Source organism: Ornithorhynchus anatinus, chromosome X5 (assembly GCF_004115215.2).
Source record: "Ornithorhynchus anatinus isolate Pmale09 chromosome X5, mOrnAna1.pri.v4, whole genome shotgun sequence".
In the NCBI taxonomy this organism is placed as follows: domain Eukaryota; kingdom Metazoa; phylum Chordata; class Mammalia; order Monotremata; family Ornithorhynchidae; genus Ornithorhynchus; species Ornithorhynchus anatinus.
In genome coordinates this window covers 7,900,095-7,917,542 of record NC_041753.1, presented here as the reverse complement: position 1 = coordinate 7,917,542, position 17,448 = coordinate 7,900,095, and the positions used below count along the sequence as shown (strand labels likewise).

At 59.1% G+C, this 17,448-nt stretch overlaps 3 protein-coding genes, 1 long non-coding RNA gene and 1 other non-coding gene across 6 annotated transcripts; 3 read left to right on the top strand and 2 right to left on the bottom strand.

Annotated features, from left to right (window-relative positions):
• Positions 1-1,231: 1,231 nt before the first annotated feature.
• On the bottom strand, positions 1,232-5,126 carry LSM2 (LSM2 homolog, U6 small nuclear RNA and mRNA degradation associated). 2 transcript variants are annotated; one of them, XM_029055419.2, is made up of 6 exons: positions 4,981-5,126; positions 3,767-3,849; positions 2,598-2,665; positions 2,225-2,255; positions 1,752-1,811; positions 1,232-1,654 (listed from the first exon to the last, which is right to left on the bottom strand). In XM_029055419.2, exons 2-6 carry the CDS (start codon positions 3,767-3,769, stop codon positions 1,529-1,531), a joined length of 288 nt encoding a protein of 95 aa, XP_028911252.1. In that variant the 5' UTR covers positions 3,770-3,849; positions 4,981-5,126; the 3' UTR covers positions 1,232-1,528. The 2 variants fall into 2 exon arrangements, with proteins under 2 accessions (XP_028911252.1, XP_007664007.1); XM_007665817.4 differs by lacking the exon at positions 3,767-3,849 and having other exon boundaries at positions 4,981-5,106.
• A 3,500-nt stretch (positions 5,127-8,626) lies between these two features.
• On the bottom strand, positions 8,627-11,149 carry LOC114808021 (heat shock 70 kDa protein 1A-like). Its single transcript, XM_029055336.2, is given in 3 exon segments — positions 8,627-9,630; positions 9,632-10,221; positions 10,224-11,149. Coding segments are annotated over 3 exon segments (1,929 nt in total). The 5' UTR covers positions 10,873-11,149; the 3' UTR covers positions 8,627-8,940.
• Positions 11,150-11,605: 456 nt separating this feature from the next.
• Positions 11,606-13,951, top strand: LOC100091897 (heat shock 70 kDa protein 1B). Its single transcript, XM_001510154.6, has one exon. It carries the CDS (start codon positions 11,917-11,919, stop codon positions 13,852-13,854), a length of 1,938 nt encoding a protein of 645 aa, XP_001510204.4. The 5' UTR covers positions 11,606-11,916; the 3' UTR covers positions 13,855-13,951.
• Positions 13,952-15,706: 1,755 nt separating this feature from the next.
• LOC114808046 lies at positions 15,707-17,404 on the top strand. The gene is made up of 3 exons (XR_003755998.2): positions 15,707-16,009; positions 16,213-16,246; positions 17,350-17,404. It is a non-coding gene; the product is annotated as an uncharacterized LOC114808046 (long non-coding RNA).
• On the top strand, positions 16,062-16,122 carry LOC114808453. Its single transcript, XR_003756301.1, has one exon. It is a non-coding gene; the product is annotated as a small nucleolar RNA SNORD48 (small nucleolar RNA).
• Positions 17,405-17,448: the final 44 nt, after the last annotated feature.

Below are 17,448 nucleotides of genomic sequence, written 5' to 3'. Positions count from 1 at the left end.
CTGCAGTGTGACCTCGGACAAGTCTCTTCAATTCTCTGGGCTTTAGTTACCTCATCTGTCAAATGGGGATTAAGAGTGTGAGCCCAGTGCGGGACAGGGATTGTTTTCAATTCTGTCTGACATATCTGACAGTGCTTAGAACGGTGTTTAGCACATAGAAAGCACTTAGCAAGTACCTTAACTGTTCATTGGGCCCTGGGAGTCGGAGGACCTTGGTTCTAATTCTGGATCCGTCACTTTACCCATTATGTGACCTTGAGCAAGTCACTTCACTTCTCTGTGCCTCAGTTCTCTTACCTGCAAAATGGGGATTCAATCCCGGTTCTCCCTCCTACTTAAACTGGGAGTTGCATGTGGAATTTAATTAGTATCTACTCCAGTGCATATCACATGGTAAGACCTTAACTAATAGCACAATTAATCAATCAAAAGATTTATTAAGCCCTTATGGAGTGCAGACAGCACTTATGCCTATATCTGTAATTTACTGATATTGGTATCCATCTCCACCTCTAGACTGTATTTTGTCGGTTTAATAAATCGCAATTGTTTAAACAAGTGACTGGTCTGAACTTTGTGCTCCTCTTCCCGGCGTATCCCGAACCCACCTCCCCAGGTTAGTGTACAGACTTCCGTGGTACAAAATAAACACTTCACAGATACCACGATTATTATTTTGTCCTCACGCTATCCCGGTAAGATGGGGAGAAGCAAACATAGTTCTCTCCACTGGACAGGTGAGGAAACCGAGGCCCACTGAGAGATGAAGCGACTGACCCAAGGCCACTCGGCAACTCTGTGGCCGAGCCGGGCCCGGAAGCCAGGTCTTCTCTCTCCCGCCTTTCCTATGGGCGGTGGGGTTGAAGGGAAAGAGGCCGGGCCTGGGGATCAGAAGTCCAAATCCTCCCTCCTCCAGCCTGGCCCCAGGCAACCATTCAGCCCAGAGAGGGGAGAGAAAGAGGGAAGCAGCGTGGCTTAGTGGATGGCGCACGGGCCTGGGAGTCGAAAGGTCCTGAGTTCTAATCCCAGCTCCACCACGTCTATGTGACCTTGGGCAAGTAACTTCACTTCTCTGGGCCTCGGTTACCTCATCTGGTAAATGGGGAGTAAGTCTGTGAGCCCACTGTGGGATAGGGACTGTGTCCAACCTGATTAGCTTGTATTTACCCCAGTGCTTGGCACATAAGTGCTTAACAAGTGCCATTATTATTACTACAGAGAGACGCAAAGCTCACGCTTCAACCCAAAACTTTATTCCCGATACGGGACAGGCCCCCAGAGGCCCCTCTGGCCCGGGGTGGCGGGGACTAGGAGGAAATTGGAGGATGAGATATGGCGTTTCATGGGGGAATCGCTTCTCCCCTATATCCTCCCATTCCCCTCTCCCCCGCTAAATTACCAAAATAAACCCAAACCCTGCAAAATGAAAATACGCCCCGCCAGCCCCTGAGCTCCTGCCAGGGACCATAGCCCTGGGGGGTGGCGGGGCGGGAGGGGGCAGATGGGGAGAGGTGGATGGGGACACCGGTCACTGCTTCTGTTGCAGGGCCTCCTTGCGGGCGGCATCCTGGAGGAGCTGCGTGTCCACCTCGTCGGCCGGCAGCTGGACGTAGCGGACCACCGACCCTCGGATGAAGCAGTTCTTGACGGACAACTGGGCAGGGGAGGGGACGAGTTGGAAGAGCGGTCTTTCCCTCTCCCTCACCCACCACCTCGGGACAGCCAAGCTTCCTCCCCGCCCCAAGACTCACCATGTGGGGGTACTTCTCTGGGTCTGTAACGCTGATGTCCGTCAGCTTGATGTTGAGATACTGGGGAGCGAAACCAGTCACCCGGAGCCCGAACCCGGCCCCTGCCTCCCACCCCCAAGACCCTCTCCTGCCCTTCCCGGGACCGTGCCCAACCCCCAACAGCACCCCGAACGGGCCCAACCTCACTTCCTGGGGCTGAGGTGAGCACTAGGGGCTGCTGGGACTTCAAGTCGTAGCAAGCCAATGAACACTGTGCCAAGCATTATGTGCTGGAGGGAGGAGAGGGGGCCTGGCTTAGCAGCACTAACACTGCCTTTGATGTCCAGACCAGGGATGGGGGTGGAGGGCCCAGACTAGTAAGACCAAGGAGGGAGTCGGAGGAGGGGAGGGAGGGAGGGGGAACACCAGGCCGGGGGTCCGAGCCACCCGCCTCGACCCAAGCCCACCCCGGAATCCACCCCCGGGGATCTCACCTGGTCCACGGAATGCAGGGTCCCGCAGATGCTGGGAAAGGGAGGGAAGAGGAAGGTCAGATGGATATGGAAGGCCCTCGCTGCAGTGGCTTCAAGGGACTCAGTTGTGAGGGATGGCAAACGGGGATGGGGAGGGAGCTTACCGGAAACGGGACCCCAGGGAAGCCCGGGGCGGGCAAGGAGAGAGAAGGGGAAGAAGTGGCTGCAGAGGCAAATCTGGTGGGGTGGGCAGGGGCAAGGCTCCTGGGATCTTGGGAGAGGGGAAGCGCCCCCCCGGCCCCGAGAAAGTCCTGGGGAACGGGGCTGGAAGGGACCCCTCCCACCCCCCTCCACCACAACAAACACATATAAAGACATCTCCCGCTTTCCTCACCTCAGGTCATTCTTGAGCTCCACGACCACATCCTTCCCCACCAGAGACTTGAAGAAGGAATAAAAGAGCTGAAAGAAGAATCCACAGCGGAGGGAGTGAGAGGTGGGAGAAGGGGCAAGCTTCCTCCCAGCACCAGCCCTGCCGGGGGTTCCCCAGTTTATGCTCAAGCAACAATCCCAAAACCCGTCCTGGGCCACCAGCTCCCGTCCAATGGGTCCGGGACACCTCCCACTGCTCAGGTGGACTCTTGGGTCTGCCCTGGCCCCTGTAGACCAGAAACTCGTTGTGAGCAGGGACCGCGCCTACCAACTCTCCTGGACTGGACTCTCCCAAGCGCCCAGTCCACTGCTCTGCACACAGGAAGCGCTCAATAAATCCCATTCATTGACCAATTGGTCCCAAGGCCGCCCGCCCCAAGAGGCCTCTCCGGGTTCCCTCTCCCCATCCTCCTGTCCCGGGGGAAGATCCGACTTGTTCTGCCTCGGCCCCGGATGCTCAGAGAGCTCCATCCCTCTGGGCTCACGGTGCTAAGCATCCTCTGGGGGGTCCCCATGTTGTCCTGGCCATAACACGCGCACCCATGCGTACTGTGGGGGGAAGCAGCACCACCTCCCCTGCTCCCCAGGCCTTCACCTCCCTCCCGCATGCAGAACCCCTCCCCACACTCCTCAGCCCAGAAGAACCATAAGCAGGTCTGCCCCACCTTGGATTCTGGGAATTCAGGGAGAATGGGACACGAGGGGTTAGCCATCCTCTCTGACACACAGTGCTTCCCGACCGTTAGTGGCATCCATCTAATGTGCCCAGCTCTTCCTCTAAAAACCTTGACAGAGGGGTTCGTGTCTACCGACTCTACCGTGCTCTCCCAAGCACATAGTTCAATGCCCTGCACCCAGTAAGAACTCAATAAATATCACTCATTAAGTATGGAAGGAAGCGTGCTTTTATTCTACTGTTTATATTGAGTGCGTTCTTTGTGCTGAACATTGTACTAAGCACTTGGGAGAGTACAACAGAATAAACAGACACGTTCCTACCGGCCTCCTCCAGTATTTACAAGCTCCTTGAGGGCGGGGACTACATCACTTCCATCCCAAGGGCTCACTACAGTGCAGTGCTCTGCTCATTAAGTATTATCAACCAATTAATGGTATTTATTGAGCACTTACCATGAGCAGAGCACTGGACTCAGCTTTTGGGAGAATACAACAGAGCCGGTAGGTACATTCCCCGTGCACAAGGAGAATCCATTCTTGAGGGAAAGACAGACATTAATAAGAATGAATAAGTTAGAGATATGGACGGAAGTGCTGTGGGGCTGAGGGAGGGGTGAATACATGGGGGTAAATTCAGGGGTGACGCACAAGGGAGTGGGAGAAGAGGAAGTGAGGGCTTAGTCGGGCTTATATGAGAACTTCATATAAATGAATGACTTATAATATAGCCTTATAAAGGGCGCACGGATGATGCAGAAAGGAGTGGGAAAAGAGAATATGTCAGGCTTATATTAGGGCTTAATATAAATAAGTGATTTATAAATATATTCTCCTCCTCTAGACCGTAAGCTCGTCATGGGCAGGGAAAGCGTCTGTCAAATTGTTCTACTGCACTCTCCCTTACTACAGAGCCCTACATTCACACACTCGTATTTATTGAGTGCTTACTGGATGCAGAGCGCTGTACCGAGCGCTTGGAAAGTACAATTCAGCAACAACTAGAGACAATCCCTACCCTACAGGGGGCTCACAGCCTAGAGAAGCAGCGTGGCTCAGTGGAAAGAGGCCGGGCTCGGGAGTCAGAGGTCGTGGGTTCTAATCCCGGCTCTGCCGCTTGTCAGCCGTGTGACTTTGGGCAGGTGACTTCGCTTCTCTGTGCCTCAGTTCCCTCATCTGTAAAATGGGGATGAAGACTGGAAGACGTGGGACAACCTGATCACCTTGTATTCCCCCCACCAGCGCTTAGAACAATGCTTTGCACATAGAAAGCGCTTCACACCTACCATCATCATCATTATTATTATTATTAGAACACAGGAAGCTCTCATTAAATACGACTGACTCTCCCAGTCCATTCATTCATCCTGGCGCCTGTCTATTGAGCCGAGCCCCGTAGAGAGCGCTTGGGAGAGACGTGGAGTCTAACCTGACTCCCTCCTACTGTCCCCCGGTGCAGGCCCCCTGGGACAGGGCCTGCAATCCCCCTCCCCGCACCGCGCAGCCCCGAGCGACGCTACTGCGCCTGCGCCCCCCACGATGATCATAGAGTTGGAGGCTTGGGGCCAGAGGGACCCCAGCCCGCTCGCCTTAGGGCCCCTCTGGACCTCCCCCCGCCACCGAGTTCGCCTGCCCCGCGCGCTCCCGCCCGGTGACGTCACGGCCCCTACCATGGTCCTCGCGACGGGCGGGCCGGAGCCGGGGCCGGAACCGGGGCCGGGGGAGGGGACGGGCCGGCGGCGTGAGCCGGCCGGTAGTCACAGCGGTGCCGACAGAGACGGGAAGAGGCGGGAGCGGCGCGGGGGCTGAAGTGCGCAGGCGCGGCGGGAGGCGCGGGGCCGGGCGGGGATTGGCGGAGCGCTCCCTGCGGGGCGGGGCGGCTGCCCTCTGCTCTGCGCAGGCGCAGCGACTTGACCGCCCCCTGGCGGGGCGAGGCGGGGTGGGGCTTCTCTTCCCCCTCCTCGTGCCCCCCTCGACGGCTGCAGGGGGGAGCCGGGGCGTCGACGGGGGCCGTCCCCCATAATCCGCTCCCCCGACTCAAATGCTTTGTGGCCATCCCATCAATCAGTATCATTGGAGCACCCAACTGTGATGATCATTCATTCAATCATATTTATTGAGCGCTTACTCTGTGCCGAGCACTGGACGGTCTCGCAGTCTAAACTGGGGAGACAGACCGCAGAGCAAAACAGAGCAAAAACAAGACATCATCAAGATGAAGAGAATCAAGGAGATCTACACCTCCTTAACAAAATAAATTGTTCATTCATTCAATCGTATTTATTGAGCGCTTACTGTATGCAGAACACTGTACTAAGCGCTTGGAGAGCACAGTTGGCAAGAGAGAGAGAGACAATCCCTACCCAAGAACGGGCTCACAGTCTAGAAGGGGGGAGACGGACAACAGAACAAAAGGAAACCAAGTAGACAGGCAACCTTTCTGAAGCAGCGTGGTCTAGGGGAGAAGCAGGGTGGTCCAGTGAAAAGAGCAGGGGCCTGAGAATCAGAGGACCTGGATTCTAATCTCAGCTCCGCCATCTGCCTTGACCTTGGGCAAGTCACTTCACTCCTCTAGGCCTCAGTTTCCTCATCTGCAAAATGGGGATTCAGTCCCCGTTCTTGCTCCCACTTAGACGGTGAGCCGCAAGTGGGTCAGGAGCCGTGACCGACCAGACTATCTTAATAATAATGTTGGTATTTATTAAGCGCTTACTATGTGCCGAGCACTGTTCTAAGCGCCGGGGTAGACACAAGGGAATCAGGTTGTCCCACGTGGGGCTCACAGTCTTAATCCCCGTTTTTGGTACATAGTAAGCGCTTAACAAATGTAGCAATATTATGAAGCACTTACTATGGGCCAATCACTGCTCTAAGCACTGGGGTAGATACAGGGTCATCAGGTTAACCCACGTGGGGCTCACAGCCTTCATCCCCATTTTACAGATGAGGTCACTGAGGCGCAGAGAAGTGAAGTGACTTCCCCAAGGTCTCACAGCTGATAAGTGGCAGAGCAGGGATCGGAACCCACCACATGTGACTCCCAAGCCCGTGCTCTTTCCACTAAGCCATGCTGCTCCCACTGTACTAGGTGCTCTGGAGAGTACAAGGCACCCTTCTTTATGGTATTTGTTAATAATGATGATGGCATTTCTTAAGCGCTTTCTACATGCCAAGCACTGTGCTAAGCGCTAGGGTAGATACGAGATAATCAGGATGGACACAGTACCTGTTCCACGGAGGGCTCACAGTCTTAATCCCCACTGTACTGCTGATGTGACTGAGGCACAGAGAAGTGAAGTGATTTGCCCAAGGTACACAGAAGACAAGTGGTGGAGCTGGGATTAGAATTCATGACCTTCTGACTCCCGGGCCCATGTTCTATCCACTGTGCCATGCTGCTTCTAAATCATTTTTTTTTTAATGCTATTTGTTATGTACTTAATGGTCCCTGTCCCACATGCGGCTCACAATCTTAATCCCCATTTTACAGATTAGCTAACTGAGGCACGGAGAAGTGAAGTGACTTGCCCAAGGTCCTTTCCGTAGGTCCCAAGTGCTCTTCATTGGGCAGTACACTCCAAAACTTCCACCCCCTTGCTTGTCACCCCCCAAAATGGCCCCTGGGCCTCCCCTGCCCCCAAATGCCCCTTTAGGCAAAGGGAGCCGCGATAACAACTGGAGGCCTTGCGTGGAATGAAACCAAGTACCCAGGCTGCTCCCCAGAAGTCAAGGAACAGTGTGGTCCAGTGGAAAGAGCCCGGGCCTGGGAGTCCGAGGACCTGGGTTCTAATCGCAGATCCATCACTTGTCTGGTGGCTGACCTTGGGCATGTCAATTTATTTCTCTGTGCCTCAGTTCCCTCATCTGCAAAATGGGGCTTCGATAACCGTTCTCCCTCCTACTAAAAGACTGTGAGCTCCACGTGGGGCCTGTTGATCTTGGAACAAACACCGGTGCTTAATTCAGTGCTCGGGACAGAGTAACTGCTTCACAGGTACCACAGTTATTCTTATGATTATTCTGCACTGGCTGCCCTGCACCAGAAATGTCTCAATCAACCAATGTATTGTGGATATTCTCTTCAACTAGCCACTTCTATTGGGAAGTTGTGCCCAGAACAAGTCTGTGTGAATGCATATCCATCTGTGGATGATTCTCTTTTTAATTGCTTTTCTTTCCTGGCTTTCTCCCCTCTGCTCTTGTACCAGGGACCCTCCCCTCCATCACCCCCACCCACTTGGAGCTCCAGTAAATACCGTCTTTCATCTTTTCTTCCTCTCAATGGTATTTATTGAGCATCTGCTGTGCGTAGACCCCTGGACTAAGTGCCTGGGAGAGTCCAATACTACAGTTGGTAGACTCATTCCCTGTCCAAAAGAAGCTTACAGTCTAGAGGGGGAGACATTAAAATAAATTAGGGATATGTACTCAAATGCCATGGGGCAGAAGATGGGGTGAATATCAAGGGTTGAAAAAGTACAGAGCTAAGCGCATAGGCGATGCAGATTGGAGAGGGAGTCGGGGAGATGAGATGAGGGCTTAGGCTGCTTGGGAAGCAGCGTGGCCTAGTGGATAGAGCCCGGGCCTGGGAGTCAAAAGGTCATGGGTTCTAATCCCGGTTCCGCCACTTGTCTGCTGTGTGGCCTTGGGCAAGACACTTAACTCCCCTGTGCCTCAGTTACCTCATCTGTATAAAGGGGAAGAAGACCGTGAGCCCCATATGGGACAGGGGACAGTGTCCAACCTGATTAGCTTGTATCCCCTTGCAGCGCTTAATACAATGCCTGGCACATAGAAAGTGCCCAGACATATAATAATAATTATTATTGTTAGTCGGGAAAGAACGCTTGGAGAACTGATACGGGAGGGTTTTGAAGGTGGGGAGAGCTGACAGCTGTCAGATGACTGCTGTCAGATGTGAAAGGGGAGGGCGTTCCGGGGCAGTGGGGGAACGTGGGCGAGGGGTCGGCGGCGAGATAGACAAGATGGAGGTACAGTGAGAAGGCCGGTTAGAGGAACGAAGTGTGCGGGCTCGGTTGTGGTGGGAAATCAGAGCTGATCGGCTTCTCCCCTCTGCTGCTTTTCCAGACACTTGCTCTCACCCCTGCACCGACATTCCATCGGCTCCACAATGCCTCTACATCACTGTTAGATTGTGGCTAGGCACACTCTCTCTCTCTCTCTCTCTCACACACACACACACACACACACACACACACACACACACCCCCCACACCCCCGCCCCCCTCGCCATCTCCAACCTGCCCAGGATGCTAGGAGACCTTGTCGAACAAGAGAACGGTAGAGACTCACGGGTTTCTTCGAAGCAACAATTTATTAGTTGCAAAGAGCTTTGATTTCTACCGTCGCAAGGTAAAAACCGGGGCCTGAGAGAAATAAATAACGGGATCTTCGCTCCAACTAACAAGCCCAACCGGGGCCTCTCCTCAAACAGTCCGTCCCGGGTGACCGGGATGATGGGGCGACGGGATAGAGGAGCGATCAAAAGAGGCTTCGCTGACGGTGGTTTCGGCGGAGCAGCTCGGAAGGCACGACGGGTGCGGGGAGGAGGCCGCGGAGGAACCCCGGGGGGGAGCCCCAACCGGAGGTGGGCGGCGGGGAGGGGGAAATTAATCAACTTCCTCGATGGTGGGGCCGCCCCCGCCCCCCTCCTTTGGAGGGGTGAATCCCCTCCCCGCGGCGGCCCCCTCGCCCTGGTAGAGGCGGGTGACGATGGGGTGGCAGACCTGCTCCAGCTCCTTCCTCTTGTGGTCGTACTCGTCCTTCTCGGCCAGCTGGTTGGCCTCGAGCCAGGCCAGGACCTGGCGGCACTTGTCCAGCACCTTCTGCCGGTCGCCCTCCGAGATCTTGCCCCTCAGGCCCCCGTCCTCGCCCTCCACGGCGCTCTTCATGTTGAAGGCGTACGACTCCAGGGCGTTCTTGGCGGCCACCTTCTCCCGCTGGGCCTCGTCCTCGGCCCGGTACCGCTCGGCGTCCCGCACCATGCGCTCCACCTCCTCCTTGCTCAGCCGGCCCTTGTCGTTGGTGATGGTGATCTTGTTGGCCTTGCCCGTGCTCTTGTCCGTGGCCGTCACGTTGAGGATGCCGTTGGCGTCCACGTCGAAGGAGACCTCGATCTGGGGGACCCCGCGCGGGGCCGGGGGGATGCCGCTCAGGTCGAAGCGGCCCAGCAGGTTGTTGTCGCGGGTCATGGCCCGCTCCCCCTCGTACACCTGGATCAGGACCCCCGGCTGGTTGTCCGAGTAGGTGGTGAAGATCTGCGTCTGCTTGGTGGGGATGGTGGAGTTGCGCTTGATCAGGGGCCGTCATCACCCCCCCGGCCGTCTCCAGCCCCAGGGACAGGGGCGCCACGTCCAGCAGCAGCAGGTCCTGCACCTTCTCCGACCGGTCCCCCATCAGGATGGCCGCCTGCACCGCCGCCCCGTAGGCCACCGCCTCGTCCGGGTTGATGCTCTTGTTCAGCTCGCGCCCGTTGAAGAAGTCCTGCAGCAGCCGCTGCACCTTGGGGATGCGGGTGGAGCCCCCCACCAGCACCACCTCGTGGATCCCGGCCTTGTCCATCTTGGCGTCCCGCAGGGCCTTCTCCACGGGCTCCAGCGTGCCGCGGAACAGGTCCGAGCACAGCTCCTCGAACCGGGCCCGCGTGATGGACGTGTAGAAGTCCACGCCCTCGAACAGGGAGTCGATCTCCAGGTTGGCCTGCGTGCTGGACGACAGCGTGCGCTTGGCCCGCTCGCAGGCCGTCCGCAGCCGCCGCACCGCCCGCTTGTTCTGGCTCAGGTCCTTCCCGTGCTTGCGCCGGAACTCCTCGGCGAAGTGGGTCACCAGCCGGCTGTCGAAGTCCTCCCCGCCCAGGTGGGTGTCGCCGGCCGTGGCCTTCACCTCGAAGATCCGTCGTCGATGGTCAGGACCGACACGTCGAACGTGCCCCCGCCCAGGTCGAAGATCAGCACGTTGCGCTCCCCCTTCCCGGCGCGGTCCAGCCCGTAGGCGATGGCCGCCGCCGTCGGCTCGTTGATGATGCGCAGCACGTTCAGCCCGGCGATCACCCCGGCGTCCTTGGTGGCCTGCCGCTGCGAGTCGTTGAAGTAGGCCGGCACCGTGATCACCGCGTTGGTCACCGGGTGGCCCAGGTAGGCCTCCGCCGTCTCCTTCATCTTGGTCAGCACCATGGAGGAGATCTCCTCCGGGTAGAAGGCCTTCTCCTCCCCCTTGTACGACACCCGCACCTTGGGCTTCCCCGCGTCGCTCACCACGCGGAAGGGCCACTGCTTCATGTCCGACTGCACCACCGGGTCCCCGAACTTGCGTCCGATCAGCCGCTTGGCGTCGAAGACGGTGTTCTGGGGGTTCATGGCCACCTGGTTCTTGGCGGCGTCCCCGATGAGCCGCTCGGTGTCCGTGAAGGCCACGTAGCTGGGGGTGGTGCGGTTGCCCTGGTCGTTGGCGATGATCTCCACCTTGCCGTGCTGGAACACGCCCACGCAGGAGTACGTGGTGCCCAGGTCGATGCCGATGGCCACTCCTTTGGCGGCTGCCATCGTCCTCGAGTCGGAAGGCAGAGGCTTCTGCGAAGAGGCGGTGAAGCGGATCTCTCGAGGAGGGAAGGCAGGAGGCACGCGCAGGCCTCTCGGGCTGTCGTCGCTTCCTCCGCCGAGCCGGAAAGCCACCGGAGAATTATCCCCGACCTCGACGCGGCTGCCCTATTTCTAGCCGGGCCGGGCCCGCCCTCCCCCGGACCGGCCAGTCAGCGAGCGCTCCCCGCCTTCCCGGGAACCTTCCAGCGCCTTCTCCCAGCCCGGCCCCGCCCCCGGCCCGGACCTCGGCCAATGGGAGCCGCCCCCAGCCGGAATATTCCGGACGCTGCCGGGGCTCGCCGGGCGGCGCCAGCTCCCGTCGTTGGCCGCCCGAGGGCCCGCGGGAGCGAGGGAGGGAGGGAGGGAGCGAGGGAGGGCCGGCACGCGCTCACCATGGCAACGGGCCGCCCCACCGCCCCCTGACGTCGGTCGGGTCGGGGACGGGGGCGCCCTATTGGCCGGAGCGAGGCCCTCATTAGCATAATAACCGCCTCTCCCGGCGCGAGGCTGGAGGAGGAGGAGGAGGGGGGGGGGAGCGGGTGAGGAGAGCCCTCAAAGAGCCGAATGCCGCTGACGGGGAAGGGAGGGAATACGGGAAGGTTCTGGAGCCTCCCCTCGGTCCCCGGGCCGGACGCCGGGGCTGCCGAGGGAGGGGCCGGAAGCCGGCGGGGCGCGGCGGGGCGGGGCGGGGCGGGGCCAGGCGGCCGCCCCCCGTGAGGTGCGCCACAAGGAGCCCGCACACGGAGCCGCCTCGCCGAGCCCGTTCGACGCCCCGCGCCTTGGGCCGGGAAGGCGGCTGAGGACAACCGGCCCGGCCTGCCGGGGCGACGGTTAACGCTGCCCCGCGGCCGAACGGCCGCACCCCCTCGGCCCCGTGAGGCCGCTTTTCCCGTCCGCCTCGGGGACGGGAGGGAGCTCGACAGGAGGGCGGTCCCGGCCGGGCCCGCGCCCCCCCATCCGCTCCCGGGGCTCCCCGTTGCGACCCCCGCAGCCGGAAGGGAAGGAGCCATGTCGGCCCCCAAGGGGACGGCCATCGGCATCGACCTGGGCACCACGTACTCCTGCGTGGGCGTGTTCCAGCACGGCAAGGTGGAGATCATCGCCAACGACCAGGGCAACCGCACCACCCCCAGCTACGTGGCCTTCACGGACACCGAGCGGCTCATCGGGGACGCCGCCAAGAACCAGGTGGCCATGAACCCCCAGAACACCGTCTTCGACGCCAAGCGGCTGATCGGACGCAAGTTCGGGGACCCGGTGGTGCAGTCGGACATGAAGCAGTGGCCCTTCCGCGTGGTGAGCGACGCGGGGAAGCCCAAGGTGCGGGTGTCGTACAAGGGGGAGGAGAAGGCCTTCTACCCGGAGGAGATCTCCTCCATGGTGCTGACCAAGATGAAGGAGACGGCGGAGGCCTACCTGGGCCACCCGGTGACCAACGCGGTGATCACGGTGCCGGCCTACTTCAACGACTCGCAGCGGCAGGCCACCAAGGACGCCGGGGTGTTCGCCGGGCTGAACGTGCTGCGCATCATCAACGAGCCGACGGCGGCGGCCATCGCCTACGGGCTGGACCGCGCCGGGAAGGGGGAGCGCAACGTGCTGATCTTCGACCTGGGCGGGGGCACGTTCGACGTGTCGGTCCTGACCATCGACGACGGGATCTTCGAGGTGAAGGCCACGGCCGGCGACACCCACCTGGGCGGGGAGGACTTCGACAGCCGGCTGGTGACCCACTTCGCCGAGGAGTTCCGGCGCAAGCACGGGAAGGACCTGAGCCAGAACAAGCGGGCGGTGCGGCGGCTGCGGACGGCCTGCGAGCGGGCCAAGCGCACGCTGTCGTCCAGCACGCAGGCCAACCTGGAGATCGACTCCCTGTTCGAGGGCGTGGACTTCTACACGTCCATCACGCGGGCCCGGTTCGAGGAGCTGTGCTCGGACCTGTTCCGCGGCACGCTGGAGCCCGTGGAGAAGGCCCTGCGGGACGCCAAGATGGACAAGGCCGGGATCCACGAGGTGGTGCTGGTGGGGGGCTCCACCCGCATCCCCAAGGTGCAGCGGCTGCTGCAGGACTTCTTCAACGGGCGCGAGCTGAACAAGAGCATCAACCCGGACGAGGCGGTGGCCTACGGGGCGGCGGTGCAGGCGGCCATCCTGATGGGGGACCGGTCGGAGAAGGTGCAGGACCTGCTGCTGCTGGACGTGGCGCCCCTGTCCCTGGGGCTGGAGACGGCCGGGGGGGTGATGACGGCCCTGATCAAGCGCAACTCCACCATCCCCACCAAGCAGACGCAGATCTTCACCACCTACTCGGACAACCAGCCGGGGGTCCTGATCCAGGTGTACGAGGGGGAGCGGGCCATGACCCGCGACAACAACCTGCTGGGCCGCTTCGACCTGAGCGGCATCCCCCCGGCCCCGCGCGGGGTCCCCCAGATCGAGGTCTCCTTCGACGTGGACGCCAACGGCATCCTCAACGTGACGGCCACGGACAAGAGCACGGGCAAGGCCAACAAGATCACCATCACCAACGACAAGGGCCGGCTGAGCAAGGAGGAGGTGGAGCGCATGGTGCGGGACGCCGAGCGGTACCGGGCCGAGGACGAGGCCCAGCGGGAGAAGGTGGCCGCCAAGAACGCCCTGGAGTCGTACGCCTTCAACATGAAGAGCGCCGTGGAGGGCGAGGACGGGGGCCTGAGGGGCAAGATCTCGGAGGGCGACCGGCAGAAGGTGCTGGACAAGTGCCGCCAGGTCCTGGCCTGGCTCGAGGCCAACCAGCTGGCCGAGAAGGACGAGTACGACCACAAGAGGAAGGAGCTGGAGCAGGTCTGCCACCCCATCGTCACCCGCCTCTACCAGGGCGAGGGGGCTGCCGGAGCCGGGACCTGCGGGGCCCAGGCTCAGCAGGGCGGCTCCAAAGCCGGTCCCACCATCGAGGAAGTGGATTAATCTCGCCTCTTGACCGCCGGCCGGGGCTGCCGAGGCGAATCCCCAAAGCCTTCCCCGATCCGCCTCCATCGGACTGGTCACCCTCCCAGGCCACTGGGATCACGGGCCATAGCCCGCCGGTAGCCCCGACGCCCGGCTGATCTCCGTGTCGCTACACTGCCGAGCCACGGCCTCAACTGTTTTCTACTCTGCACTGCACTTGTCCTGTACATACTCAGATTTTTTTTTTTCTCCCTCAACCTCGATTTTTATGCCTAGTATGTAAAGTGTCACCCCCGAAAAGGAATTTGACAATAAAAAGTAAAATCGATTCACAAGTGTCAAGCCTGGTGTTTTGTTATACAGAGGATGGAGGGTGTTGGACTGTTGTGGGGAGGAGGCGGATCGGGGTCGGGGGGGAAGGAAGGAGCTGGGAGGCCTTAGGTGTGGGAGGAGGTGGTGTTTTGAAAAGGGAACAGCAGTTGGAAAACCGGTTTTCAAAGGGAGCAGCTGTTGGGTGTGGGGGTATCTTTGGAAGACACCCCCAGACTGAATGCCAGGCTTAGAGGAAGGTGAGGCATCCAGACGTAGCTCTGAAAGATTCATAAATGTCTTGAATTCAACTGCCTCTGTCTCTTTTCAATAGAGCAGAGACCCTTAAACAAGGCCGTGGTTTAAAAAACTGAGAGTTGACAGTGTCCCGTGAGCCTCAACTTTTTCCAACAGGGAAGAAAAGAAGATATAAAACACCAGATTAAAAAGAAAAACTCACACGTTCGACCACATTTGCCCTTCGTTCTGAGGCCTCTCTCTTGGACCCTCCCAAGCCCTTGGCACGGTGCTCAGGAAATAGCAGTGATTGATGGGCAAGCACCCACTGTGAGGAAAGTCCTCTCGTGGGTGTTATGGGAGTGATTGGAGTCCCTACCCTCAGGGAGTTGTCTGTCTAATGAAGGAATTTGGACAACAGATAGACACAATCAGATGACAAGGTAGTGTGGGGAATATTAATGATGGTATTTTGGCTCAGTGGAAAGAGCCTGGGCTTCGGAGTCCGAGGTCATGAGTTCGACTCCCGGCTCTGCCCCTTGGCAGCTGTGTGACTGTGGGCAAGTCACTTAACTTCTCTGTGCCTCAGCTCCCTCATCTGTAAAATGGGGATTAAGACTGTGAGCCCCACGTGGGACAACCTGCTGACCTTGGATCTACCCCAGCGCTTAGAACAGTGCTTGGCACAGAGTAAGCGCTTAACAAATACCACCGTCATCGTCACTTCACTTCTCTGTGCCTCAGTGACCTCGTCTGTAAAATGGGGATGAAGACGGTGAGCCCCAGGTGGGACAACCTGATGACCTTGTATCTCCCCCAGCCCTTAGAACAGTGCTTGGGACATAATAAGCGCTTAACAAATACCATGATTATTATTATTTACGTTGAGGAAGGCGGGGCGCTAACAGCCTCAGTTTAAACTCCCGCCCTCAGGCGCTTTCCCGCTTTTTGTTGTCCTCGCGGGAGCCGCAGCCTCCCCGTCGCGCGCCCGGGGGCGGGGCCAGAGAGCCCTTCCCCCCCCCCCCACGCAGCGAGGACCTTCCTCCCCCCGACCCAGCAACCCATGGGCTCCCTCTTCTATGCCTGATTTACACTTTTGATCTTTAACATTTTCTCCGGCTCGAATAAAGGCGTAAGGAAAAATTTACGTGGTTCGCAGCTCCCCAGCTGATTTTATGAGGGGAGTTTCTAAGAGTGGACAAAGGCCGGAGGTGGATTAATGAGGGGCGAGTGTCAGGCCGTGGGGGAGGGCAGCCCTGAAGGGTTAGGCCCCCGCCCCGAGCGAGGTGTTAAATAGCGTCTCCGCGAGGCGGCCCGCGCAGTCTGTTTCCGGCCGCTGGGTGGGGCTGTGGGGTTGCTCCTTCTGCGCAGGCCCCGGGGGCGTTTCGCGCTGGCATCATGTCGCCGCCGCCATTAGCGCTCCGCTCCCGGGCGGCTCTGCCTCGTCGGGGCCCGGAAGGGGGTTCGGGGCGAATCGAGGCCTCGAAGATGGTCGCCCCGTCGTAGGGGGAGCCTCCCCCGGCGGGCGGCTGGGGGCCGGTGGCGGAGCGCTTAGTAGAGTGCCGCGCGCGCGGCAGGCGCTCCATGATGGCGTCCGTGGCTGAGGACAGGCCCTGCCGCGGGGCCGGTGAGTCACCCCCGCCGCGCCCCCTCCCCGCCTGGGACCTGGGGGGGGAGGGGGGAATGATGACCCCCTTCCACTGAGTGTCCCGGTGACGTCACCACCGCAGCGCACTGACCCCCCCGCGACCCCCCGCCCCGGGCTGGGGGAGGGGAGGGACCGGGACCCCCCCGCCCTCACCCCTCCTCTCCCCCTCTACGTCTTCGCAGGGGGCAAACAGCGGACGGACGCACAAGGATCTGGGTGAGTACGAAGTCGTATTTCTGTAACGGTATTTGTTGAGCACTAATTACCTATTAAGCATTATTTATTAATCGTTTTTGCCTCGTTCTTTTTTGCTTTACGGCCTATCTCCACCATCCCGGTTTAGACTGTGAGCCCGTCTTTGGGCAGGGATTGTCTCCACCTGTTGCCGGATTGTCCATTCCAAGCGCCCAGTACAGTCCTGTGCACATAGTGAGCGCTCAGTAAATACGACTGAATGAATTGTGTGGCAGCCACTCGTCCAAGTCGCGTGTTCTAGTGGATAGAGCAGGGACCTGGCTTCTCATTCTGGCTCCGCCTCTTGTCTGCTCAGTGACCTTGGACAAGCCCCTTCCCTTCTCTGCCAGTTCCCTCATCTATAAAATGGGGGTGAAGACTGGAGCCCCGATGGGGCATGGACTGTGTCCAACCTGATTAATTTCCATCCGCCCCAGCACCTATACTGTGCTTGGCACAGAGTAAGCACTTAACAAATACCGTCAAGAAAAAAATCGTATTTTTTTCGTGCCCAGTGTGTTGAGAGATCTGTACTAAGCGTTGAGCGGAGTACAACATAGGTTTGGTAGGCACATTACCCAGTCACACGCTTACAATCTCATCACAGATTTAGTTCCGTGCCCCACATTCAGTAAGTACCATTGACTCATCTCCATCCTTCCCTGTGGAACCTTCTGGGGCTCAGTCTCACCACTGACCCGCTTTTGGGGGGACAGACTCCCTCACTGAGGGTGGGCCTTGGGGAGCAGAGTGGGGGTGATGAGGCCTTCAGACTAGAGTCTCTGACCACCATCCCTGAAGACACAAACCTCTGACCCATTCTGAGACCCCCCTGGGCCGGGGGGCTCAGCCTTCTCGGCAGCTGGCACCGTGGTCTGGGTGTTTGGGAGTCAGAGGCTCTGGGTTCCAATTCCAGCTCCTCCACTTGCCTCCTGTGCCCCAGTTTTCTCATGAAGTGGAGATGCAATCCCCGTTGTCCCTCTCATGGGTAAGGACTGGGACAGAGACTATCTACCCTAGTGCCCGGTACAGTGTTCCACTCATAGTAAGCACTTAACACCATTATCATCATTCTGCTCCTCCAGGTGCCCATCCTGAGAGCCAGAACTGCGAGTGGTGTCCTCCAGCATACAGGCAAGTTCTCAGCCCCGGATCCTGTGCTGGGAATGTTCAGTTCAGACTAG

What these genes read in the sequence shown, in the direction of transcription:
- LSM2 (XM_029055419.2), bottom strand. An exon ending in GAGCTCAAGAATGACCTGAG is followed by an intron (nt 2,256 to 2,597) that starts GTGAGGAAAGCG and finishes TCCCTTTCCCAG; the next exon opens with CATCTGCGGGACCCTGCATT. An exon ending in CCCTGCATTCCGTGGACCAG is followed by an intron (nt 1,812 to 2,224) that starts GTGAGATCCCCG and finishes TTCGCTCCCCAG; the next exon opens with TATCTCAACATCAAGCTGAC.
- LOC100091897 (XM_001510154.6), top strand. Translation starts at nt 11,917, where the DNA reads ATGTCGGCCCCCAAGGGGACGGCCATCGGCATCGACCTGGGCACCACG.